The 27,467-nt window shown below is 38.9% G+C and overlaps 1 protein-coding gene across 4 annotated transcripts in view; it reads left to right on the forward strand.

Moving 5' to 3' along the window:
- Positions 1-1,682: 1,682 nt before the first annotated feature.
- The window catches only part of LOC104609499 (peroxisomal (S)-2-hydroxyacid oxidase GLO4-like), a 146,430-nt gene continuing 120,645 nt past the window's right edge, over positions 1,683-27,467 (forward strand). Inside the window, exons 1-8 of one of the 4 annotated variants that reach the window (XM_088891205.1) lie at positions 1,683-2,030; positions 2,456-2,604; positions 2,682-2,806; positions 2,895-2,941; positions 3,015-3,092; positions 3,241-3,365; positions 3,811-3,868; positions 17,365-17,895. In XM_088891205.1, the coding sequence (XP_088747331.1) occupies positions 2,462-2,604; positions 2,682-2,806; positions 2,895-2,941; positions 3,015-3,092; positions 3,241-3,365; positions 3,811-3,868; positions 17,365-17,880 (1,092 nt within the window). In that variant the 5' untranslated portion in view covers positions 1,683-2,030; positions 2,456-2,461 and the 3' untranslated portion in view covers positions 17,881-17,895. Of the gene's footprint in view, positions 2,058-2,095; positions 2,215-2,455; positions 2,605-2,681; positions 2,807-2,894; positions 2,942-3,014; positions 3,093-3,240; positions 3,366-3,810; positions 3,869-17,364; positions 17,896-27,467 lie in introns of those variants that run through there. The other 3 variants (XM_088891203.1, XM_088891202.1, XM_088891204.1) reach the window with 3 other exon arrangements.

Here is a 27,467-nt window from a genome sequence, read left to right on the forward strand (position 1 = left end):
CCTGGAGGGCGGTGCCACGGATCCTAGCGTCTGCATTATCTCAAAGATCTTATCGACCTTCTCTTGCATTGCCCGGAATTGTGTGGGATCAACTACGGCTAAAGGCTGCAGGATTTCTTGGTGTAGAGGGTTGCGATGCCGAAACTCCAGAGATGGGGATCAACATGTTGATCATTCGGATTGGTTCTTGGGCATCTTGATCGCTTTCTTGATTGCACGACAGGGGAGAAAAGAATTCAGGAAAGGCTTTTTGTGCGTTTACCACAGACGGCGCCAATCTAATGCCGCTCAATCCGAGGTGGTGCACGAATTGAGGAGAGCAACCAAATAGTTTTTGCCAACCGAGCGATGCCGAGGTGGAAGGACGAGGCCGTGTTTCAAGACTTGTGATCAAGAAAGGGAAGTCAAAGGCCTAAGGAGTTATCCCTGGGTAGGCACTCTGATGCTCAAGTCAGTAGAAGGTAGTGGATGGTCAGACCGAGCAACAAGGGTGTTGATCTGAGCAGAGTAACAGTCTGGGTGCTAGAAATTGGAATCCCTTACCTTGAGCAGAGAATACCTCTTTATAGCCAAAGGTCCGTGTCCTGGTCGGATTGGGATTCCGGGGTTGCTGGGATGAGGTTAGCCATTGAGGTCCTTGGGATAGAGTCCTATTCCCTAGCGGAGTTGTCCTCCTCTCTCCTCCTATCCGTGGTTGTACCGATGTGGCTGAGAGGATAAGATGGGGAGCTACAGTAATAGCGTAGTACGGCTGGGGCTGCGGAGCCGGTGTATGCTGCGGAGTTGGCCGGGCCGTACTGACATGGTCGGGTGATGACTGGACGGCCACGTATCTCTTAAGGCCAGCTCAACCATGACCCGAACACCTTTCATGCATATCCTTTGCATTGGGTTCGGGTTGATCTTGACTCTACCCACCAAAACCAAGTCAAAACCGGCCCAATCCCTACTAGCCCATGTATCTAGTTCAGCACTACAAGACATACCAAGGGGGAGGGGGGGGGGGTCTGGAATCCGGGTCCCCTAACCGTACGTTTAATAGTTTTCCCAAGAGGATACCCATGAGGTCACAGATAGAAAAAACAAAAAAAGAGGTTTAGTATTTAAGCAAACTCTCTGCAATGACCTATCATGGTGGTTAGGGTTGCATGGGTGGGAACGAAGGAATGAAAATGAGAGATTAAACAAATTGATAAAAACTGACATCCATCCTAATTCCGTTAGTTTCACAATGAGTGAGAGAATATGACTATCGGAACAGAAAATTTCATTAGTTTTAAGCTGATGTCCATTCTGTCCCTAGAGGAGGGACAGACTATCGGAACTCCAACCCATAATCCCTCCAAGTTAGGTGGGGACAGATTGGATCCCAAGTCTCTACTACTACCCGCAAGACCTCACCGATCACTTAATTGCATCTTGCAATAACCTCCATTCTGAATAAGTTGTGTTAACGCGTCCGACTTGCACCGCATTTATTACGATTAGATTCATTGGAAGTCTAAGTGGATAGGTATATCTAAGAAGCCCATCAATAAAACTCATCACAGGGTAAGTTTTACCCTTCGTGCACATACAAATTTTCAATTTATGAAACTTTATTTAAGTTTTCACCTACATGCAACAAACAAATTTTCCAAAGAATGTCTTTTTTTTATAGGAGGAGGTCACGAGAAATATCCATTCTTCCACTGCCTCACCTGATAGTATATTCGTTGTCTCCGTATGGACCGTACCGTATCGACCTATAATGCCGTGGACACAGACAACCAACCATTTGACGTCTGCTATAATATTGTCTGCAATGATTCCAAACCGACAAACATTAAAAAGAAAACAAAGACAACCATTTAAAACGTGGGAGTACAGAAGAAGAGAAGCTTTAATTAACCACTGCCTAAGCAGTTTACAGGTCTAAAGGCCGCATTTCCAGTAAGGCCGGCAAAGGCGGTTCAAAGTTCAAATGCGCTTTTAAGTGCTCTGCTCTTTCAGATTCCCACTAGTTGGGTGCTCTGTGTATCTTTTGCAAAGTCAGTCATTTCATTTCTCCTCCTAAAGTTACTATTCTTTCTTTCAATGTTATTCTCCATTTTGGCATAAATTTGTTTGAAATACATGATTTCTGTTAGGTGGCAGATTTTTTTTTTTCACTCTGTAACTCGATTTTCTTCATAGTAGAGATATCTTCCTTGGTTGAAAGAACAAAAGAATCAAGTAGCTGAACCTTAAGCTTCTCTTTTATAAATTTATCCTTCTACATTCAGTTTCCTTTTCTTGATTCCAACTGTTTAAATGGTAGATCTTTTGTTAAATATCTACTAAAGGAAGGCCCAGCTTGGCTAGAGTGTCTGATTGATTACAGTAGTTGGATGTACCTATTCACTTATGGCAAATATGCTCTGTAATCTGTATGTTATATGCGTACCAACAAATTACTGGTCATTTTTTTTTTCAGGAGAAAATGGAGCAGGAACCAGTTAATGTGAGTGAGTTTCAAAAATTGGCTAAGCAAATTCTTCCAAAGATGTACTATGACTTCATTACTGGTGGAGCAGATGACGAGTACACACTGCGGGAGAACATTGAAGCATTTCGTAGAATTACGTAATATGTCAGACTCCCTTTTTGTTGTTTAATCAAATGGAATTCACTATTTTACGATTAGCTTAATGAATTCTCAGATTTCGGCCAAGGGTTCTTGTTGATGTGAGCAGAATAAACCTCTCAACTACAATACTCGGTCATAAAATATCAGTGCCAATCATGCTTGCTCCCACGGCAAGGCATAAAATAGCTCACCCTGAAGGTTAGAATCCCCATGGGATGATTCTTCCATTAGTCTCCATTGTTAATCTTGATTCCAAGTTCTACTTTGTCAAATTTTCTTTTCTCAGGAGAGGTTGCAACAGCAAGAGCTGCAGCAGCATGTAACACTATTATGGTATAAGATGATCCTATTGTTGAAGTCAACTTCTTATTTAAATATGTGAATGTTCATGCTGTTTGAGCTATAGGTATTATCCTTCACATCGAATTGCACATTGGAGGAGGTCGCTTCAAGCTGTGATGCTGTTCGGTTCTTTCAATTATATGTATGCTATCCTTAATAAGTTTCTGTTATTGTACGAAATTTGGCTATTTTCTCAACAATATTGTAGTAGGCTTACTAATGTCAATTTCTGATAGGCTAGAGTTACAGTTACTAGGAACTTGAGTGATCCAGTTTTCCTGAATGAATAGGTATTAAAAAGACGGGACGTTTCAGCTCATCTTGTGCAGAGAGCTGAAAGTAATGGGTACAAGGCTATTGTTCTAACAGCTGACAGACCACGGCTTGGTCAAAGGGAGGCAGATATAAAAAATAGGTGAAGTTTCTGTTTAATTTGTTCATCCACTAGTTTTGGTAATTTGGGTGCAGCCTAGTGAAAAAGATCATGATTACCCCAGCATATGGACCTAAGCTATCTACTTAATGTTCTTTCTGTCTGGTAACTTTGTTATTGGTGTTTGTGCCTTATTATTAGGAGTGCCCCTTTATCAATTATTTATTTTCTTTTGATGGGGGTTTAAGTCTAAGAGCTGCCACTTTGTGCAAAAAAAAGCCAAAGGTCAGGTCCATATTCTGTCCACCCCTTCGAAGACCCTAGATAGCTGGGACCAACATTGGGTTATGGCCATTTTTTGATGGGGGTGCATTGGGATCCAAAATCACTGTCCAATCCAATTGAGGATAATTCAATGAAGTTTGCCATAAAATAAGATCATCCTCCAACCACCAACTTTAAAACATTATTCTGGGACCTTCTGCAGACTGCTTTTACCCAAGGTGAAGATTTATGAAGGACTGATATCAACCAAATCTCATTCTGTGAGTAGAATGCTTTTTCATATTACTACACTCTTTTTACCGTTCAAATTATACTTGTACTCTTAGATTTAGAAAACTTATCAACATGTTTGTGAGTTCCACATGCTATTATACCTGTATGGTCCTCAGTTGTGGTTGCCTAACCTTTAAAATATCTTGTATTTTTTAGGACATCTTCAAAGATATCATTGGACTGATATGAAATAATTTGTGTACATTTTTCTTTTACAATATAGCTTTTGTTTCTGATTTTCGTATAGATAGTTATAAATTATTTTATTTTATTTTTTATTAATAGCCGGTATACATTTCATTGATACTATCTGAGATATACAGTTATATACATTATGGTGTATAGCCTTTCTCTCTCATTCTTTACATTAGAGCCAGTTCATTGCTGCTCTTTCCATTATCATCTGTTTGAGCTAACTATATGACACCAGAAAAACTTCCTTTACATTAGAGTGTACCTGCTCCAGTGCAGTATCCTGTTTACTTGCTCTCGAGCTCTGCAAAGGAGTTTGCAGACCTGGGGATCCAAGGGAGTTCTACTTCTATGGTCTATCCAGCTCTTGCTATCATGATTTGATATCCAAGGTGCCAAGGCCATTCCATTTCTCCTTTCAGCTAGTTAATGATTACCCATGAATCTCCTTCTATGATCAGATTTTGAGGCCTTTTTCCATGCCAACCTAATTCCTTGCAACAGCTAGCAATTTTGCTCTTATTGAGTTCTACACATTTATCGGGCCTGAAAATTTCAGATGCCACCTCTATGGTTTCTGGATACATCACTACTGCTTGATTCACTTGGGTTTCCGATACTATATCAGAATTCATTTTCATCATATTTTGTGGTCAGGGTATCCAAGTAATGATACTTCTGTGCCTCCAAGTAGATGTTGATGCCACTACTAGCCACTCTAAGGATATTCATCTATGGTGAAACATTGGAACTCCATCGTATTAGTGCTGCAAATGTTATCCATTTATCTGAATCTGAATTCAAATTCATCCAGTTGAGGGTGATCTGAATTCATTCATTTATTATTGGATCAAATATGGATTCACTCCTATCCGATTCGATATTCCAATTAGATCCAACTTAATATATAAGCTTATGTATACTTAAAATTTATATTCCATCTGTTAGTAAAGTTGGTTTGAACATTGTGCTTTTACTAAAGAGTAATTGGTTTAAGTTTCATAAAATTTATTTCCAATCTATTTTGTTCACGATATACAATATTTGTTAATAGAAAAGCGATGAGATGAAATTTACAGTGGCCACCCCTCCATTGGGAGTAAATTTTAGGGTTTGGAAAAAGTCATTTTGTTAATAATATATAACATTTTGATCATTTTTAGTTTAATTTATTAATGTTATTAAATATCAGATTGCAATCTCAATTTGATTTGCATGTGATTGTAAATGAATCAAATTTGAATCCTCCTTATGTCCAATTTGATATGATCCGTTTGCAGCCCTACTGTAGAGACTGATTTATGTTTCTTACATCTTCTTTCCTTTTTTGGCTCTTGGGACCACTCTTTTATGTTGTAACTTATGTATACTATTCTTTTGTTTTATTCTTTCTTGTAAGAGAAGGACACAACTGCCATTTCCATAGCCTTGTACACTTAAATATAAGATGATCATTTCTGGGCGTGTGACTCAAGAGAACACACCCTTCCATTTCCTAGTTCTTCTTCTTTGATTTGAACTGAATTGACAAGGTATTAGAGCGGGTTTTTTCACCTGTTCTTGATTGAAATCTGTTTTGGCTTGTGAGATCGACCCATCTACTTCAACTTTGGATCTCTTAGGTTGCTGTACTGATTAGCACAACTATGTTGTTCTTTCTCTGGAAGATCGCCTTCAGCAATAGGGTTTCCTCTCTTTCTCTCAATCAGATACTTCAATCGCTGTGAAACTCCAGATCTGAAGTTGCTCAGGTCAGATTTATATAGATCTACAACTTAGTTCTGGTTCAGATTACATTTGAAGGGTGTTTTGTCCTTCTTGTTCAACAGTCCAGGAAACTTGCCTTTTTTGGACTGTTATCAGTTTTAAAACTTTGTGTGGCTGTTTTTTTATTGGGTTTTGCTTCCTCCTTGTGGCATGTGATTGGACACACATCTTCCATCAAGTTTTGTTTTCATTTGGACCTTCGGCTGCCCTACTTTCCTAAGTTCTTTGTTTCTTAGTTGCTGAAATGGCCATGGAGAAAAGAGATATTCTACCAGTAAAGTTCAATGGGACAAACTATGCCTTCTGGAAATTCCATTTCCAATTCTATGTTGAGGGAAATGGTCTATGGGGATTTGTGGATGGTTCCACAAAACAACCCGATGAATCTAATTCCAAGGGGTTGAAACAGTGGAAGATCGACAATGCCAAAGTTATGTCTTTCTTGGCTCCATTGAAACTAAGATTGCTATTCCAATGAGAAGTTATCAGACTGCTAGTGAGATGCTCACCTACATGGAAGAAGTGTACCAACTTTCCAACATCTCTCGTTAGTATTAAATTGAGACAGAATTTTTCTCTTACAGTCAGGATGAGAAGAAAATACAGTACTATGCTGGCTTTGTGAATTTGTGGACAGAATATGAATTGGTTCACATGGGTGAAACCACTTTTGCTTGCTGCATAAAAAATTTGAAAGAACATTTTGATAGGAGGAAGATCATGCATTTCTAATGCATCCGAGATTGTAAGTTCCACTTTTGCTTCTTTTAATAATGTTGATAAAGCTTGCATTTCTTATTGCATGAGTAAAAGTCATGTTTTACCTTTTTCCTAATGTTGTTGAACATGCTTTTGTTCTCTTTAATCTAGTACATAGTGATATTTGGTCGTCTCCAGTTATTTCCAGGTTGGGATATAAATATTTTGTTACATTTATCGATGAATGTACTCGCTTTACCTGGATATATTTTTTGAGAAACAAATCTAAAGTTTTTTCTATCTTTAGATCTTTCTTAGCAAACATTGGGGTTCTCCATTCAGACTCGGGGGGTGAATACCTTGATGGAGACTTTCAAAACTTTTTGAGAGACAGTGGAATTCAATTCCAGAGATCTTCTCCTAGCACTCCACATCTTGAGCATAGTTTGGACCCTTCTTCATGATTCCCATGCTCTTACTCCATTTTGGGTGAAGGTGGCCAGCACTGTTGTGTATCTTATTAACATTCTTCCTTCATTTGTCTTACATAATACCTCTCCTTTTCAAAGCTTGTTTCACCATCCACCTGATTTTTCTATACTTCATGTCTTTGGTTGTGTGTGTTCTGTTCATGTTCCACTACATGAGCGCACAAAGCTTACTCCCCAATCAGCAATATGTGTTTTTGTGGGGTATAGCCCTGATCATAAGGGCTTTCTTTGCTATGATCCTCAGTCTCGTTGAGTTTGTGTATCCCGCAATGTTATCTTTCTTGAAAACATTTCCTTTTTTGCCCACATTGTTAAGTTGCCTACTACTTCCATTTTGATGTTGTATTCTTTTGACTTTGTAGATTCTTCTAATTCACCTCCTATTCCAGAATTGCTCCATGTCTATTCCAAGAAGAGGCTAGCTGCTTCGTCTCCTATCACTCTGCCCCCTTCATCACCAGAAGCTGATCCATCATCTCTAGCCATGAGTTCCTCTTCTTTTCTTGATCCTGTAAGTACACCTGCACCTATCCATGATCCCCAACCATCCTTCGATCCTCCTTTACGTCATTCATCTCGAGTTTCTCGCCCTCTTGACTGCTATGGTTTTCCATCAAACATAGCTCCTTCTCTGCTGTTTTGTCTGTCACAGATATTCCCACATCACACCAGAAGACTATGACTGTCCCACATTGGAAAGAAGCCATGGATATTGAGCTCCAAGCTCTTATTTAAAATGATACTTGGGACATGGTTCCTGCCCCTCCAGATGCCTCTAATTGGAAGCAAGTGATTATATTTAGTGAAACTTAATCCTGATAGGAGCCTTGATAGATATAAGGTACGTTTGGTGGCATAAGGGTATAAGCAGGAGTATGGGATAGATTATGATGAGACACTTGCCCCCGTAGCTAAGATGACCACTGTTCGTCTACTGTTGGCTATGTTCTGCAATTAAACACTGGGAGATTCATTAGTTGGATGTCAAAAATGCTTTCTTACATGGGGACCTCAAGGAAACTATTTATATGAAGCCTCTACCGGGATACTATGATGGTTCTCCCTTGGTTGTTGACTTAAAAAGTCCTTGTATGGTCTTAAACAAGCCCCCAGGGCATGGTTTCAGAAATTTTGTTCAGTGATCACATATGTAGGATTCACCCAGAGCTCTTCAAATTATTCATTATTCATATCGAGACGTCCCCAAGGAATTACACTATTACTTCTGTACGTGGATGACATTCTTATTACCGGTGATGACAGTCAGGGTATTTCCTCTCTGAAACAGCTTCTCAGTCAGTCCTTCAAGATGAAGGACCTTGGTCATCTCACTTATTTCTTGGGGTTAGAAGTTACTGACTCTTCCCGTCGGTATTTTGTTAATCAACACAGCTATGCAATTTGCAAACCTGAGTGATGACAAATAGGTTAACACACCTCTTGAGATGAATCTGATGAAGGGAAGGGAGATCCATCATATGGATGGCCGAACCATGTAGGGTGGTTGAGCGAAATTTCAAAAAATTTCTTTCTCCCTTCCGGGAATAGTATTCCCTGATTTAGAAAAACTGCATTTTTCAAGGTTCATTCTTGAAACAAACCGAACCAAATTTGTAACCAAAATGAGGAAGGGATATACCTGATACGGAATCCACAAACGTAGCTCCCAACGTAGGTGTTCACGCCTAAAGATGTCACCAAATCCCACCTCCATTGAAGATGACACAGCTTAAGATGAGGCAGGATCAACAAAGCAGTTATTCAATAAGAACTGCAATCCTTCAACAAGGATCACGCAGGGGATGTGAGCACAACTTCATATCTGATTTTTCTAGTAAAAATCAGAATCAAGAACAATTCTCGATCAGTCCAAGACTATGGAGATCAAACTGGGTAGGGTAGCAAGAACAGAGGAAAGAACTGGATTCAGCAAAAGTGTTTAATAGAAGGATTTTGCCCTCTATTTATAACCTCTCTGGATCAGCTTCCTAATCCTATTAGGAAAGGGTTCTTTGATCAAAGTCTTTATTTGGATCTGAACTCTTAAGTGGATAAGACTTATCTTATCCTCTTGTTGATACATATCCAGATCTAAGCCCAAATTCTCCCTTATTTAATTAATCAAATTAATCCAGTTCGAAATGGGCTTTAGGCCCATTAAGTTATCAAGCTCACTTCCCTTTTAATTTGTTGGCTAGCTTGTCTCTCTTTGTATGGTGTGGGACCCTAACATTGATCTCCACAAAAGCCATATGGGTTCAGCCTAGCCTTTGTTACAAGGCATAGCCGAATTCACTACTGAAGACAGTGAACCCCTTAGCCCATCAGTATGGGCTCTTAGCAGGCCCAACATTTACACTAAATGGTCATTGGGTCCAGCCACCTTATGAAGTCCCAAGGACTTTGGACTTAAGTGAGATTAGCCCATCAGGTAAAATCCTAAATGGTCTTACACTTAATCTCTCAGCCCATAATGATCAAACACTGCCTGACAAGAAATGACCTCTCCCTCGGTTTCAAGGTACAGTGTCACACTCTCTACTCAGAATGGATCCTGTGAATTTATATAAATATATTTTGCAAAACAAATTTCAAACACATTTGAAATCCACTACCAACAGTTTAAGTTTCCATCAGAGAGAGTGTTGTCCCTGATTATTCACTTTGTCCGACAAAGGGGTTGATTCTATCACTATGATCACCCACTCAGGTGAATTCTCAAACTACCCCAACATACCCAGGTTTTGACCCCCGCTAAGGATCTCACTGATTGGCATATCAAAGATAGCCCAATCCAACACCTAGTGCAGCACCATAATCGAGTCTAGGCGTTAGGTGTAACTTTTCAGTTTAGCCCATCTGTTTCCAAGGTCCAGGGCATAACTAGAAAATGGTCTGGTTTAGATTTTCAAACAAACCCACACTACATGTGCTTCGGGTCTGACCCTGGCAGCTGAGACAAGCCACCCCAACTGACTTGGCAACACATTAGTGTTAGCCTTGGTAGGATAAACCTCCTCAGGTCTATCCAACGGCTGTAAAGATTCTAAACTAACACGAGTTTCATAAGTGTCCAGATTAAGGGTATTACACAAAAACACACCATATATAATATGAATCAATTATGTACTATTATTCATTTACAATAAATGTCAAGAGTACATCAATCTGATTGGAGCTAAGGGCATACACTGTCTAACATCTAAAACCTTCGAAGGATGATGGGGACCCCCTAGCAGACGCTACTCTTTATCGACAGCTTGTTGGTAGTCTGGTCTACCTCACCATGGCACATCCAGATATCTCTTATGTTGTCCAAGTGGTTAGCCAGTTCGTCTCTTCTCCTCGACAACTGCACATGACTGTAGTCCTTTGTATTATCAGATACATTCGTGGAACCCTTTCACATGGCATTTTCTTTCCCGCATCTCCTTCTCTTGGCTTATCCGCCTATGCAGATGCTGATTGGGAAGGATGCCCAGATACTGGACACATATCTTTGTCGCACGTATCTTTTGCCCCAACTTGTTGACCTATTCATAAAGGCTATGACCCATGCTCGCCACCAATTTCTAGTTGACAAACTGATGCTCGTACCTTGGCATCATTTTGAGGGGGTGTAGAGACTAATTTATGTCTCTTACATCTTCTTTCCTTTTTTGGCTCTTGGGACCACTCTTTTATGTTATAACTTATGTATACTATTCTTTTGTTTTATTCTTTCTTGTAAGAGGACAAAACTGTCCTTTCCATAACCTTATACACTTACATATATAAGATAATAATTTCTAGGCGTGTGACTCAAGAGAACACACCCTTTCATTTCCTAGTTTTTCTTCTCTGATTTGAACTGAATTGACACCTACATGGTGTTTTCCTAATTTATGACCCATATTTTTATCAACCTCATTTGGAAGTTATTTTATTTTGTATTTGAAGTTATAATCTTGATATAATTCTCAACTCAACTCCGCCTCAATACAAACTATATGAAACCTATAGCTGAGCTGAGGGTACTAAGGTGGATAAATGTTAAAACCAGAGAGGGTAGGGATTTAGGACTGTCAATTGGACTGGATTTGATCCAATCCAATCCAATCCGATATTGGTCCATTTACAAATGGATTAGACCCAATCCAGTCCAAACCCATACAAATCAAGTCCAATCGAGTCCAATTAAAATGCAAATGGACCGAATTGGGTCCAATCCAATCCAAAGTGAATCAGACACCAAAATAACATGAGAAATCCAGAAAATATATAAAAAAAAAAACTACAACACCTGTGACAATCCAATCCAGTCAAATTAAAATGTAAATGGACCGGATTGGGTCCAATCCAATGCAAAGTGAATGAAACACCAAAATTATATGAAAAAACCCAGAAAATATTAAAAATGCAAAAACATCTGCTGCAATTTCAGTCCAATCCAATTAAAATGCAAATGGACCAGATTGGGTCCAATTCAACCCAAAGTGAATGAAGCACCAAAATCACATGAAATAAACCCAGAAAATATTAAAAAAAATACAAAAACATCTGCTGCAATTCCAATCCACTCCAATTAAAATGCAAATGGACCGGATTGAGTCCAATCCAAGTCCAGTTCTCCTTATTAAGAAAAAACTCATCAATAAGACAACTTTGTACTTTTGCAAGTGTTCAAAGCTGCTGCAAAACTCTCAAGCTTGTCATAACTGTTAGATGCTGAATCTAATGCCCTGCAAGATGGATCAAAAGATTGAGAACCAGATTCAAGGGATTCTCTCCTTCCTACAATACAAACCATTCACCCTTCAAAAAAAAAAAACACAGGTAAAAGGATTAAGTGAAACCTGCCACAGTGGATGATTCTTCAGAAGAGAGATCACAATTATCTTCCTGCTGACTGACAATAACAAATGACTCAGGTATTTGAACAACATGAGCATTAACAACCATAAAAAATAAAGTCGAAATAACAACAATGTAATCAAGTGGAGGAACTAAGGCTTTTTCCAATGCTAGTTAGATCCTGTCAAATGTAACTATGCTGAGACTTAAGTCAGCTAAACAGATGAGACAGTGACCCCCACCACACAGTGACCTGAGAGAAAATTCATTTCTGCCACCACCAGCCAGCTATAAGTTCAAGTTGAAGCCCATTTCTGCTTAAGTCAAGTGCAGATGAAACAAAATGTCATGCTTATAAAAATGGAAATCTATATTGGGTCAAGGTTGCTGACAGATGTATTCTCAAGACTGAAGTAATAAAGTAAACTTTTAACTAATGATTTTCGTAAAAGATCCAAACCCAATGAACATGACAAACGGCAAGGAAAAAAGAAAAATACAAGCACATCTGAGACATCTGATGAAAAGGTGCTAGAAATAAATGAAAATAATACAAAATAATAAGTAATATGACTATGGCTTCAAACAATTATAAATCAAATTTGAGATGTTGATCTCCTCCTACACTACATAAAAAGGGGTAAAAACTAAATTGCAATAACAATTATAAATAAAATGTGGTTCAGACTTCTTAACCATAACAAAAGAGGATTGAGTGTAGGGCTGAGTTCTGCAATTGCTGGCAAAATGAGATGACTGCAACAAACAGTAGGATGGGTTGATGGGGCGGAAACAGATGTAAGAGTGGAGAAGGTAGAAAAGTTTAGAAGAGACTATGTGTGGAACAAGTTTGGCTGTTACATGTTGGTGGAAAGGTTTGCTTTAAGGAGAATGGATGGAAGTTTGTTGCTAACATATGATTTTAGGCATACACATCATATCCAAAGCAGATGGGATGAACTCTGTGCAATTCTATCAAGTTGCAACATTAAATGTATATCACTGTGTTGATGATGCATCAGGTTAACTGGAAAATGTTGAGTTATATAGGTATTATCAGCTTGACAGGATGCAAGTGCATCTCCATTGGAACCTTTAACTTGTACCATTGCAGGCAAGTATCAGACCTAACATTCCATGTCGACTGCTGACAATCCTCCATCCCATGTATAAATCTGAAAATCTGTAAATTTGTAATTTATATCTGCCCCTCTTCAAACCTCCCATTCATGTGTGTTATGGTATTAAAGAGGCATTGGGACTTTGTATTGTCTAATGGTTAAAAAGTCTGAACTCAACCCTACACCAGGCTTGCTGTCTCCTCTGCTGGATTTTCTTTCTCAAGCTTTCTTTTTCTCCCTCCCCACCTTTGATATATCTCCATATTTCCAGAACATACAGAAGCCTATCATTAATTTCTAGTTCATATATATCCTAAAAGTTGTTTAAGTGATCAATATACATCGAGTTGCCAAACAGAAAAAAAAATCCTACTTAAACATAATGTCTGTATTTTAAATTGCTTATAGGAAGGGACATTATCTCCATCTTCTTAGACCATATGGAAGCTCATCATTAATTTTTCAGTTCCTATATCCCTTAAAATTATTTCAGTACTCAAAATATATGAACATGCTAAAGATACAAAAGTTTCTCCTTCTTAATCTGTAAGCCAATTCCTTAACACCAGAACAACATACTTCATTTCTATGGAAAAATGGCATTCGAAGTTTTAATGTACCAGCCATCAGAGGCATTGAAAGTCTATAAAATTTCAAAATGAAATCAGAGAACCATTTCTTGAAACCTGAGGATCCAAAGCAAACAAGATGTATTAAAACACTTACCAACGAGAAAATGTAACCACACAGGCCCCTTAATCCACCTTTGAACAATTGTAATTGCTGCAAACGGAACATAGATGTCAATACAAACTTAGACAAGGACTGACATTTCAAATGGTTAAGCACATAATCTTCCACAGGCTTCAGATACAAATTATGACATAATCCAATTAATAGATCACTGTCAAAAGTAATTAAAGAAAGTAGAAACCTGGACAATCTTCATTGAAAACAAATTGCAAAAGTAATTATAACACTACTGTTTCTGCTGCTGTTACTATTACCAAATTATTTTTTGCCAAATCAAAATCTTCAAAAGGATATAAGTGAACAATGTAACTGATAGTACTCAATCTTCAGTCCTCCATTTACCACCAATGAAAAGAATAAGTACACACTAAACAGACCATTGGTCCCAAGTTTTTTGGATAAATTTGTACAGATAAAACAACAAACAGGTAACCCCCAAACAATGAGAAAGAGCCAGAAATAAAAGTGCATGTCAGAAATAATTCTAGCCATATAATCTGGGCCGTTAGGCTTGGACACTTCAATTGGGACTGAACCATTTGCAGCTTTGCAAGACTTAAGGTCAGCAAAATCTTTAAATTCAAGTGGAAGGATACACTAGAGTTGCGGTCAGCTGGCTTAGAGAACAAGGACAAGAACATTGACAGCACAATCTGATTCTAAGGGAAATCAAGTGTTTCACAAGGGAGGCAAACATAGTGAATGGGCTTGCTAACACTTTAGCCAAAAAAGTACACAGAAAACATTGACAGCATAATCTCTCTCTAACCACATCATTAATGGAGAAATATCTAGATTCCTCTCTAGTGTTAAAACTAATAAGCTCTCATTTTTTTTTTTCAATCAATAGCATGATCAAACAGATTTTATTAGAAATATAAACCATGCTGTGGCAATATACAGAGATGGGCAAAACCATATACAACAGCATAGAGCTGACAAAGTGACAACAAAAAACAGCAGTTACATCATATTAGAGATGTTGGTTAACCCCTGGGACAGATGCCCTCCATAATAACTAAACCTGCCGATGACATCCTTCATTAAGAGGGCTACCGGAGCATTTCCTATATGGGAATCCACTTGAATGAGCTATTCAAGCTGGAAGTTAATGCTCTAGACTTTCTAACAATAAACTGGAGACTCCAAGAACCTCACACATTTGAAGACACCCACTTAATTACCACATAACAGTCTCCTTCAATCACAAATTGATTCTGTTAAAGTGAGCCGAATAAGGGTAGTTTAGTCATCTTATCTTTGTTAAGTTGTATGCTTATGTGGCAGTTTTATTAGAGACACTCTGCCCCACACTTAAGTGAGGGCAGTTTAGTCTCTGTAGAAATTATTAGAGACTAATTACTATTAAGGGGTCGACTGATAGGGTTTACCTATCAGATTCGACAGTCCCTTCTTTTCCTTCTTCTTCTTATTCCTCTTGCTGGTTCGGGTTACTGTAGCAGTAGTCAAAACATGGTATCAGAGCAAGGTTCCTGACCTACTTCAGTTTGTGAAACATCTCAGCAGTGTTCGTGACCTCTCCTTCTTCGTTCTGGGCTGTTAATGGAGAAAACTGGTTCGTCCTAGGTCTGAAACATCTCAGCTCGTCTCTCTCTGCTGCACATAACCTTCTTCATTAAGAAAAACGACCTCAGCAGTGAATGGTTGGTTGAGACTCTCAAAAGAAGGTCGGTTATTTCTTCTCCTTGTGCTGCTGGTATTTCTGGGTAGAAAATCTTCAAGAACCTGCTAGTACTGATCAGAACCTAGAGAACTAGGTTTATTGTTGCCCTAGTTCTTGGAGAAAATCCCAAGAACGGGCTGTGTGTACAGTAGCCGAATGGTGTAGGGGCTGCTGTAAGTTGCCGAGTGGTGTAAGGGCTGCTGTAAGTGGCCGAGTGGTGTAAAGTGTAATGTGGTGACCTAGCTGAGTTCCTTGTGGTCGTGTGGTGCCCTCTTAAAGGTGTTAAACAGGTCTGTACCGGGTGTAACAGATATGACTATGTGGTGGTGCTTGTGATGCACAATTTTTATTGAGTGGTTGTAAGAGGGCTTACATGTGATTAGTAAGTGTTGAATTGATGTTTATGTGGTTTGTGGTGTTGTGAAATCAGTAGTAGTGTGAAAAAGAACAAGGCTTGTGTACCTATTATTGTGTTTAGGGGCTGCTATAGGTGCTGTAACATCAAACTCCTAATAACAACACTCAGTTTGTAGCTGAGAATTCAGGTTAGAAGCAACAGTGAAAGAGTACCATGGCAGCAATGGGAGATGGGTATAATGATCAGAAACCTAGTGTGGTGGTTCCCTCTGACTACCTAGGTGTACAGATGACCTCAATTAAACTGAATGGGGAGAACTATGTTCCATGGGCCAAATCGGTGGAAGTTTTCCTCAAGGCAAAGAGGAAAGTGAAGCATGTAAAAGAAGATAAACCACCGGCTGACTCTCCAGGGTTTGATGATTGGGAACAAGAGGATGCTCAAATCATGACCTGGCTATGGAATAGTATGGAACCCAAAATTAGTGCCAACCTCATGTTCCTAGATACGGCTAAGGATATATGGGAACATGCTAAGAAGCTGTATTTTGGACAAGATAATACTACAAGGGTATATCAACTTTATTAGGAAACTTTGATTTGCAACAAGGAAACAAAACCCTAGAAGAGTACTATGCCTGCATGAAGAATATAAGGAATGAACTCAATGTCTATCATCCCCTTACTCTAGATGTTAAAGTTCAGTAACAACAGAGGGAATAACTAGATGTTACAAGATTCTTAGTGGGGCTGAAATCGGAGTATGAACCAGTTAGAGCCCAAATATTAGGGAGCTCTACCCTTCCTACTCTTGAGGAAGTATTTGCACGGCTTCGTAGGAATTCTTTGGGACAGACAGAGAATCCCACACAGTCTGATAGATCAGCACTTGTGACAGCTAGAGGAAGTGGACATGGTACAAGAGGGGGAGGACATGCCTCCCGAGGAGGCCGTGGCAGTTCCATGTTTGGCCGGGGTGGTGGTCGTGACTCAGGGTGAGGCCGTGGCAAAGGAAAGAGTAACTCTGCAAGGAAGTGTACTCATTGTGGCAGGGAAGGACATACGGTGAATTTCTGTTATGATCTACATGGCCCTCCCTCTAAATGGGCTAATCATGTTGTAGCTGGTGAGGTTGATATTAGTGACAATAAACAGGCAGACCTAACTCCTTCCACATCTACATCTGCTTCTGGGAGGGAGATGGTGAGTGTACCGCGTGATGAGTATGAATGGTTCCTTCAAACCAATTCACAGCATACCACTGCTACTCTTGCCCACTCAGGTATTGCTTGCATGTCATCTAAAACCTCTCTCTGGATTATTGACTCTGGAGCCTCTGATCATATGACCAGGACTCCAAGTGTGTTCTCTTCTCTTTTTGAAATTTCCACATCACAAACTGTTACACTTGCCAATGGCTCTTCATCTCCCATCTGTGGTGTTGGTAATATTGACATGGCTTCTCTTTCTTTATCATCTGTTCTATATGTACCTAAGTTTCCCTTCAATCTTATGTCTGTTAGTAAATTAACCAAGACTCTTAACTGTTCTGTTACCTTCTTTCCTTCCTCTTGTGTGTTTTTCAGGATCTCAAGACGAGGAAGAAGATTGGTGGGGGGCATGAAGCTGGTGGATTGTATTATCTTGACGGTGGTGGATCCTCAATTGCTTTTCAGACTTCACTTACTCCTCTACAGTGGCAATGTCGACTGGGACATCCTTCTCTCAAGGCACTCAAGATATTAGTTCTGTCTTTGAGTCATTTGTCAGTTTTACAGTGTGAGTCATGTAAGTTTGGGAAACATCGTCATGTTTCCTTCAGTACTAGAGTTGAAAGTCGTATGTTGAGTCATTTTTCTTTGGTTCATTCAGATGTTTGGGGCCCGATCAAAATAGAGTCTTATAATGGGTACAAGTATTTTGTCTCTTTTATTGATGATTGTTCAAGGATGACATGGATTTACTTAATGAAAGAAAGAAGTGAATTATTTTCCATTTTTCAAAAATTCCGTGCTGAAATACGTACACAATTTGGTGTTCCAATCAAAGTCCTTCGTTCAGATAATGGTCGTGAATACTTTCTTCATTTCAACAGTATTTAGAACAGCTTGGCATTATTCATCAAACCTCATGTGCATCCACTCCTCAACAAAATGGGGTGGTTGAACGAAAGAACCGTCAGCTCCTTGAAACTGCTCGGTCTATTCTTCATCATATGAATGTTCTTAAACGGTTTTGGAGTGATGCTGTACTCACTGCATGTTTCCTCATTAATCGGATGCCCTCCTTCATTCTTCATGGTCGGTCCCCCTTCTCTATCTTGTTCCCCACTTTATCTCCATTTCCATTAACTCCTCATGTCTTTGACTGTGTATGCTTTGTCCACAATCTGAGTCCTGGAATAGACAAGCTAGATGCACGCTCCATTAAATATGTCTTTCTTGGCTACTCTCGGACTCAAAAAGTGTACAAGTGTTATAATCCCATTACTCGAAAGTGCTATGTCTGTCCTGATGTCACCTTTTTTGACTCTATCCCCTTTTTCTCAGGACCTGAAGCACCTTCGTCTCCACCCTTACTTCCTCTTCCTCTTTCTGTCAATGATTCAATTCCGGATGCTGCTGTTGGAGTAGACTCATCATCTCATCTAGTGCAGATCACCACTAAACGACCACCGATCCGGCAAGTGTATACACGTTGAATGACACCGGCCCCTCCTCTAGCTTCTACCTTATCTGCGGATCCTGTCATGGCTCCTGTTGTTGAACCCTCAGATCTTGACCTACCCATTGCCTTACGGAAAGGTAAACGCAGTTCTACTCTCCATCCCATTTCCAATTTTGTTTCATTATCTCGCCTTCCCACCTCACATCGTCAGTTTGTTTCACTTTTGTCATCTATTTCTATACCTAACAATGTCCAAGAAGCTCTTAGTTCACCTGGGTGGCGACAGGCAATGGAGGAGGAACTCTCTGCTCTTTAACATACTCAAACATGGGAACTCACTACTCTCCCACCTGGTAAGCATGTTGTGGGCTATAAATGGGTGTATACTGTTAAATACTTGCCAGATGGTAGTGTGGAGCGTCTAAAGGCCAGGCTCGTTGCTAAAGGTTACTCATAGTTGTATGGAATGGACTACATGGAGACATTCTCTCCGGTGGCTAAAATTGGTTATGTTCGTGTGCTAATCTCCCTGGCAGTTATGTATGATTGGCCTCTGTTTCAGCTTGGCATAAAGAATGCCTTCCTTCATGGTGACCTTGTGGAGGAGGTATATATGGAGCAACCACTTGGGTTTGTTGCTCAGGGGGAGGATGGTAAGGTGTGCAGACTAAAGAAGGCAATTTATGGGTTGAAACAATCGCTGTGTACTTGGTTCGAGAAGCTTAGTGAAGTGGTGAAGAGTTTTGGAATGAAGCAATGCCAGGTTGATCACTCAGTGTTCAACTATGACTCAGAAGCTGGAAAGATTTTATTAGTGGTCTATGTGGATGATATTGTTATTACTGGCAGTGACAAATTGGGGATTGACAAACTAAAGGTATTTCTGCAAAATCATTTTCAAACAAAAGACCTTGGGACATTGAAGTACTTCTTGGGCATAGAAGTTGCCAGGTCAAAACAAGGTGTAAATCTGTGCCAAAGAAAATATGTTCTTGATCTACTGGAAGAAACAGGACTGTTAGGTGCAAAACCAGCTGAGACCCCTATGGAACCAAATGTTAAGTTGAGTAGTGATACAGGGGAAGTATTTGAAGATCTTGGAAGGTATAGACGACTAGTGGGGAAGCTGAACTATCTGACTATCACGAGACCCGACATCTGCTTTGCAGTCAGTGTGGTGAGCCAATCCATGCAGAACCCTCGTATACCTCACTGGGATGCAATTCTTAGAATTGTAAGATATCTGAAGAAACAGGACTGTTAGGTGCAAAACCGGCTGAGACCCCTATGGAACCAAATGTTAAGTTGAGCAGTGATACAGGGGAAGTATTTGAAGATCTTGGAAGGTATAGACGACTAGTGGGGAAGCTGAACTATCTGACTATCACGAGACCCGACATCTCCTTTGCAGTCAGTGTGGTGAGCCAATCCATGCAGAACCCTCGTATACCTCACTGGGATGCAATTCTTAGAATTGTAAGATATCTGAAGGGAGCTCCAGGCCGTGGACTATTGTATAAACCAGGAGGAAAACTTGAAGTAGTTGGGTACACAGATGCAGACTGGGCAGGCTCAGTGAATGACAAAAGATCTATTACAGGCTATTGCACATTTCTTGGAGGAAATCTTGTGACGTGGAAGAGTAAAAAGCATACGGTTGTGGCTAGAAGCAGTGTTGAAGCTGAGTATAGGGCCATGGCACACACTACCTGTGAACTAGTGTGGTTGGGGAATCCCCTACAAGAAATTGGGTTCCACATGGATAAACCTATGAAATTGTACTGTGACAATCAAGCTGCACTCCATATCTCATTCAACCCTGTTTTTCATGAGAGAACGAAGCACATAGAGGTTGATTGCCACTTTGTGAGGGAGAAGGTTCTTGCTGGAGAGATAAGCACAGAACATGTGGGCTCGAATGATCAGTGGGCAGATTTGTTTACAAAAGCTCTAAGCTCAGGGAAAGTGAACTATCTATGTAACAAGCTGGGATTATATGACATATATTCTCCTGCTTGAGGGGGAGTGTTAAAGTTAGCCGAATAAGGGTAGTTTAGTCATCTTATCTTTGTTAAGTTGTATGCTTATGTGGCAGTTTTATTAGAGACTCTGCCCCACACTTAAGTGAGGGCAGTTTAGTCTTTGTAGAAATTATTAGAGACTAATTACTATTAAGGGGTCGACTGATAGGGTTTACCTATCAGATTCGACAGTCCCTTCTTTTCCTTCTTCTTCTTCTCTTCTTCTTCCTCTTCTTCTTCTTCCTCTTTCTGGTTCGGGTTACTGTAGCAGCAGTCGAAACAGATGCCATCTTGAAAGCATCACCAAACCTTACTGTCCTGAATTACACAAAGAACAACTATTAACGATAAACTTAATTGTACTGCTATTAGGAAGAACCCAGTCTAATAAGCCACCATGACAGTAATGATACCAGTAAGTATGTCTAACTTTTGCCCAATATAATAATTTGGGCTGAGTGATACCATCTAGCACTTCATCCAGTGTGATGTTGGCTCTTGTTCAAATACAGTTAACCCATCCCTCTACCCATACCCCCCCCCCCCAACCTCCGCTACAACCAGCCAGAGACCTTACCAACTGAGCTAGTTAGCAGCATCTTCTCATCTTTTGCTTTTTAAGCAAAGGATACGACCCTCTATAAAAGACCAAAATGTTAGAATTTCTGAAAACCCAACATTTTGGTTAGGCTTCAATCAATAAGGCATCTGAGATTTATGCCTTGAGACACATCTCAAGGAGAGGCTTACCCTGAGGCTCAAGATGGAAACTCATGCTTAAAACTATAATGCATGTATCACACCTTGAGGTTCTTTATGTCAATGACATGTGTTTCGTACATTAATTGAAGTAAGGTTATTATCATGACAGCTAGTTAAAAATAAACTGTAAGATTTCTGAGAGCATACTGGTTTTGATTTACATAAAGAGCTTTTTAAATAGTGTAGAAGGACTTTTAAGAAATATAAACATCAGTATGAGGTCCTTGTTTATATGATGATTATCTATACATTTTTCTCATTTCAAAATATATTCATCTTTTGCATGGCCTTACAGTTATTCTCATTTTACTCTGTTTTATCTCTTCAAATAATGAGATCTCATATCAACCTGGACTGGTCCAATTCACTATCTTATTGGACTGTCCAACTTGTTCAACCTAGACGGGATTGGACTGGTCCAATTCACTGTCTTATTGAACTGTTCAACATGCTCAACCTAGATTGGATTGGACTGGTACAATTCACTGTCTTAATGGACTGCCTAACTTGTTCAACCTGGATTGGATTGGATTGGTCCAACTCAATGTTTTATTGGACTGTCTAACTTGTTCTAATTGGTTTTAATTCAGATTGTGTCCAATCCAAACCTGGTCCATTGGCAGCCCCACTCTTTTCTTCTGTCAATAGACTAGATATTGGTTCAACCCAACCTAGTCCAATATAAACCATTGCAGATGGACTAGGTCCAATCCAATCCAAATTTTATAAGCAAATATTTTATAAAGAATTATAAGCAAAAATATAACCTATGAAGCAAAAATCTCCAATCTAGATGTAGGGCTTATGCCCCAATATCCTTAAACAAATCATTTGCCCCACCAAATTAGATAAACATCAATATTTTGCAAATCAATAAGCTAATTATAGACCATTTGTCATAACTTTCATGTTCGGTTAGTGTCAATTGTAGAAGCCACACATATACGAGATGTAGCAGCTGCTTCAAGATCCAATTCTAAAACATAATCATACACAACCAAAAACATATTAGAAATAGAAACATATAGGAGAGATAGAAGCTGCTTCAAGATCCAATTTTTAACACTATTCAGTTAACCATCGGTCAAACTGCTCAAAAAATCTACAACACCACGAATCTTCATTGGCTTAGATGCAATGCTAGAGCCTATAGGCGATCTCTCCTTTGAATTAATACCCACATACTTTGAATATAAGTCATTTAATGCTTCTCTAGCTCTTGTAACATGCCTTTCAACAATCTCTCCACAAAAGAACATTTATCCCAATATTTATCAAATTTTTGTTTCATCCTATTTGCCATTGAACAAACATACTCATGTTCACTTCCCAGCCACTGAAGCAACAAAAGCTTGATTGTGTAAATATCAGGAAAAAATACATTTGAGGTTGGGGAAGTAGTACTTGAAATTTTTTGTGTAGATGTAAAAAACTTGCAAACAATCCCGTATCATTACCCCCATCTCCCATTCCTCATTAGATGGCAGAGTTTTATAGTCACGGTCGAGCTCAATTAGTCAACAAAATGCTTCCTTCAACTCTAAAGTTGTATCCAACATGTTATATGCGGAGTTTCATCACGTTGGACAATCAACAACCACCCCTCTCTTATGTTGTACTTTTGATTGGCTTCTTGCATTGTCAAATTTTTGCTTCTTATGTGGTGTCAACCTTACATATTTAGCACTTTCTTGAATCCTATGTAACAAATGGTGATATTTTCTCTTAACCCATCTTGCACAATAAAATTCAAGACGTGAGCAACACATCTCACATGAAATAGGTTACCATGCAACGGGAGCAAACCCTTAACACATGGTCTATTTCTAAGCTCTCTAACCATAACATCATTGTTAGAGGCATTTCCAGCTGTAATAGAACATTTTTTTTATCAATTTTCCAAGTTAGCAACCTCTCTATAACAACTTCATACAAAGTGTTTCCATCATGGGGACAATCAACTGCCACAAAGGCAATAATTTTCTTCTTGAGTTCCCATTCATCATCTATAACATGTGTTGTTAAATAACAATATCCCAAATTTTGTTCCAAAGTCCACATATCAGTGGTTAAACTAATCTGATAAGACAAATCATCAAAGTATTTATATAGCTTCTCCTTTTCATCTAAGTAAATCTTCATGACATCATTTTTTATTGTATTTTTTTAAACAAACCAAAATAATGGTTGAAGATTATTAATAAATATCTGGAAAAACTCTTCTTTAACTATGCTAAAAGGATGTCCATGCTTCATTATTATCTTTTCTAAGTCCATTCGGCTCCTATCTTGGTCAAATTTAAAGTCCACAAATTTTTATTTTTTAAAGTGTTCCCAAAGCTTTAGATCTAGTCCTCCTTCGACTAAAACTCGACGCCATAGATGTTTCATTGACATCTTCAGAATTGCTTGCATTTTCAATGCCAGGTTCATTCATCCTTGATATATCAAGATAAGAAAAACAACAAAAAATAAGATGCATAATTGTAACAGCCAAATATTCAACTAAGAAGATGAAATTGAGAATGCAGATGCTACAACCAACCAAAGACCATATTGACTAAGCATTTAATGTAAAACTAAATATTCAGCTAAATATTCCACAAAATCCGCATACAAAAGGTATTTGTTTGTCTACATTTGTATTCAGATTTAATCAGGTTCAGGGTGATCAGGTTTTAATCCAATCCATTTGCTGCCCTAATATCTAGATATCAAACCTCTGAAACAAATTGAATTAATTTGGATAGTTTGATATAAACATAAGAATATATTTATTGAAGATATCATATGAAGTCTATGACATATATGATGTTTTAGATTCAAATAAATGACTGGATGTCTGGAAGAATGACATACCTCTTTGACTGAATGAAGAGAGAAACGGGCTGTTGGAGAGTGAGATCAACCTGGTTCCAGAGATTGGAAAAAGAGATTGCCCTGTAAAACTTCAAACAGGGATTTCAGACTTCTGGATTTCACACTTCGAACATGGATTTCAGCTTTCAAGGTTTGGTTCCTTGAACAGGGGTTCAAACTTTGAACTTGCCCTGTAAAGCGTCGAATAGGGATTTTCAGTCTTTGGAGTGTCAAACTTTGAACAGGGAATTTCAGCCTTCAAGGATTTCAGACTTTGAATAGGGATTTCAGCTTTCAAGGTCTGGTTCCTCGAACAGGGGTTTCAAACTTTGAGCTTGTCCTGTAAAACGTCGAATAGGGATTTTCAGTCTTTAAAGTATCAAGCTTTGAACAGGGGATTTCGGGCCTTCAAGGATTTCAGACTTCTAGGGTTTCAACTTTTGATTTCAGTTTCAATCGGTTTCAAAGTTTGGACAAGGTTTCAGCCTCTTGATCGGATTATTTGTGAATTTGTCTGCAGTTCAATTCAAATCAATATGAGTATGGACCAATAACTATAACAGACCGTCCAAATCCGATTTGATAAGCTTTGGATGAGATTGGATCCAATCCAAAACCAGTTCATTGACACCTCTAGGTAGGATAAGAGATAAGCACATTAAAGATGAATTAGGAGTGGCCAAACATGTAACAAAATGAGGGAAGGTAGACTGAGATGGTTTGTCCTTATCTATAGATGGAAAATGTTTTACCAATGAGGAGTGACTTGGTACAAGTAGAAGGCCCTGAAAGAGCAAAGGGAGGGCCAAGGGCTATGCTGAAGTAAGAAATGATCTAAGGATTTAAAATTAACAGAAAATATGGTTCTTGATAAAGAACAATGGTAGAACAGTAATTTTTCAGCCATCCCTCCAAATAGTTGGGATCAAGGCTAAGACTGCATTTGGCATTCCTTATTTAGGGACTTATCTCCTTTTTACTGTTAAAAATTCAGTGTTCATAGAGACACTTTAACTGCAAAATGGAGGCAAGTCCTTAGAATAAAGAATGCCAAATGCAGCCTAAGTTGAGTTTGTAATGAATAATGCATTTGTACAAGGGTAACATTCATCTTTTTAGGATTTTAGTTTCCTTTTACTAATGGAAGTCAGTATTGCCTTTTTGTACTTTATAACATCTTTATAATAGCCATAGGGCTGGATGGCCCTATGATTTTTCTCCTCTCAAGCTAATCTCTTTTACTCTCTTTCTTCTTACTCATCTTCACTTCCACACACCAAGACACACTACAAATTTCAAGTTGGTATCAGAGCAATAAAACAGAAGCACTAGATTTATTTCCTGTGGGCTCCTCATGTACAGCATCAGATGATGTCAGCATGACTGTAGTTGGTGTTCTACCAATTGAAGGGTAACATTGATTGAGGTGCAATGTTCAACCCTTGAAAGATCTCTGACCAGATCTAAGGATCTTAAGGGCCTCCTCTGAGGAAAGAACAAAGAGGAAAAGGCTTCACCCTAACCGTTGGACTGTGAATCTTGTCAGACATCCCCAAGTTTGAGAAACTTACTTTTCCACCTTCACAATTTCAAGGAAACCTGAATCAAAATTTCCAACCAGATATCTATGGAGGAAGGCCTTCCTCAAAGATCCCCCTTTACCTTAATGTGTAAGAGAACCTATCTTCAGTGACACCTAATGGAACAATATCCATTTTTTCAAACTTTTAAAAGATACATATTGGAAAACTTTTAGAAGATTTTTAATGATTCCACCCCTGTAAACTGTTACTATAGTTCACGCAGAACCATTCCAAAGAACGAACTCTTGCAGGTTACTGTGCAAGAAATTATTAGTTTCAACTTCCACGAGAGCAGTTCTTCAAGCCTCCTCTTACTATAACTCCAAAAATATGAGCCAATACTTTCATTTTCTTTGACATTATCTACTCTTAATATTTTTATCATCATCATCATCATCATCTAAACCTTGTATCATTTCATGCTACTTCAGCCAATGTCCTTTAGGCATGCTCCTAATTCTTCTAGCCCTTTGAACTAGTAACAGATCTTAATATTCTAATCCTTTCATCAAATTGAGTCATTACCCTATGGAAAATTTTAATCACTTGAAGTACCTCCTCTCTTGAGTGAAGTAAGTACAGCCATGTAAAGTAGAAAATTGCTGAAATAAAAAACTGTAAAAGAAAAAGAATATTTCTTGAAGAAGAAGGGAAGAGAGGAGAAAGAGAAGAGAAGATATTTGAGAGAGAAAAGAGAGCAATAATGCTGGCCACCCTCTTCACTATTATTTATAGTCTAAAATAATAGAGTACAAAGACCAATATGCCCTTATAGGGCGGCTAACACAAAAAACAGCATAAAACACTTGAAATAACTGCTTAAAATGGATCCAACAAGAGTGTTGTGGTCCCCACTTCCTATCTAAACAATAAATAATCAAATACTACCACTATAAACTGCACAAACTGTCTAAAACCTCAACACTCCCCCTTAAGTTGGGAGTAAATGTCACACATTCCCAACTTGTGTAGATTGTGTTCAAGCTTGTTCTTTGCAATCCCTTTGGTGAGGGCATCAACCAACTGTAGTTTAGAGGAGACATAAGGCAAGCAGACTTCTCCAGTTGCCACCCTTTCTCTTAAGAAGTGCCTATCAACCTCAATGTGTTTAGTCTTGTCATGCTGAATTGGATTGTAGGCAATATTGATTGTAGCTTAGTTGTCACAATATAACATCATGGGCTCCTCAGCTTTTATTCCAATCTCACTCAGTATAGATCTCATCCAAAGTAGTTCTGAAACACCATGAGCCATGGTTCTATATTCAGCCTTTGCACTTGATCTAGCCACAACTGATTGTTTTTTACTCTTCCGTGAGATCAAGTTTCCTCCCACAGAGGTGCATACCCCTGATGTAGATCTCCTATCATCTAAACAAACTGCCCAATCTGCACCTGTGTAGGAATCCAGCTTTAAATTCTCATGGTCTGAGAAAAGAATCCCTTTGGCAGGGTGCTTCTTCAAGTATGCAAGTATCCCCTTAATGGCTTCCCAGTGTTGGACCCAAGGAGCATACATATACTGACTCACAAAACTAACAACATAGGAGATGTTTGGACGTGTCATACATAAATATAGTAGTCGGCCTACCATCCTTTGATATCTTCCCACATCCTTAACTAACTCACCATCCAAAGCATTAATTCTCTGATTTGGGTCAATAGGAGTATCAACTAGTTTGGTTCATAGCTTTCCAATCTCCTATGGTAAGTCCAACGCATACTTCCTTTGAGAGATGAAAATCCCATGCTTGTATCTTGCAACCTCAATCTCCAGAAAGTATTTGAATTCACCTAG

The sequence above is a fragment of the Nelumbo nucifera genome, chromosome 7, assembly GCF_055504915.1.
Source record: "Nelumbo nucifera cultivar China Antique chromosome 7, China Antique-T2T, whole genome shotgun sequence".
NCBI classification, from domain to species: Eukaryota; Viridiplantae; Streptophyta; class Magnoliopsida; order Proteales; family Nelumbonaceae; genus Nelumbo; species Nelumbo nucifera.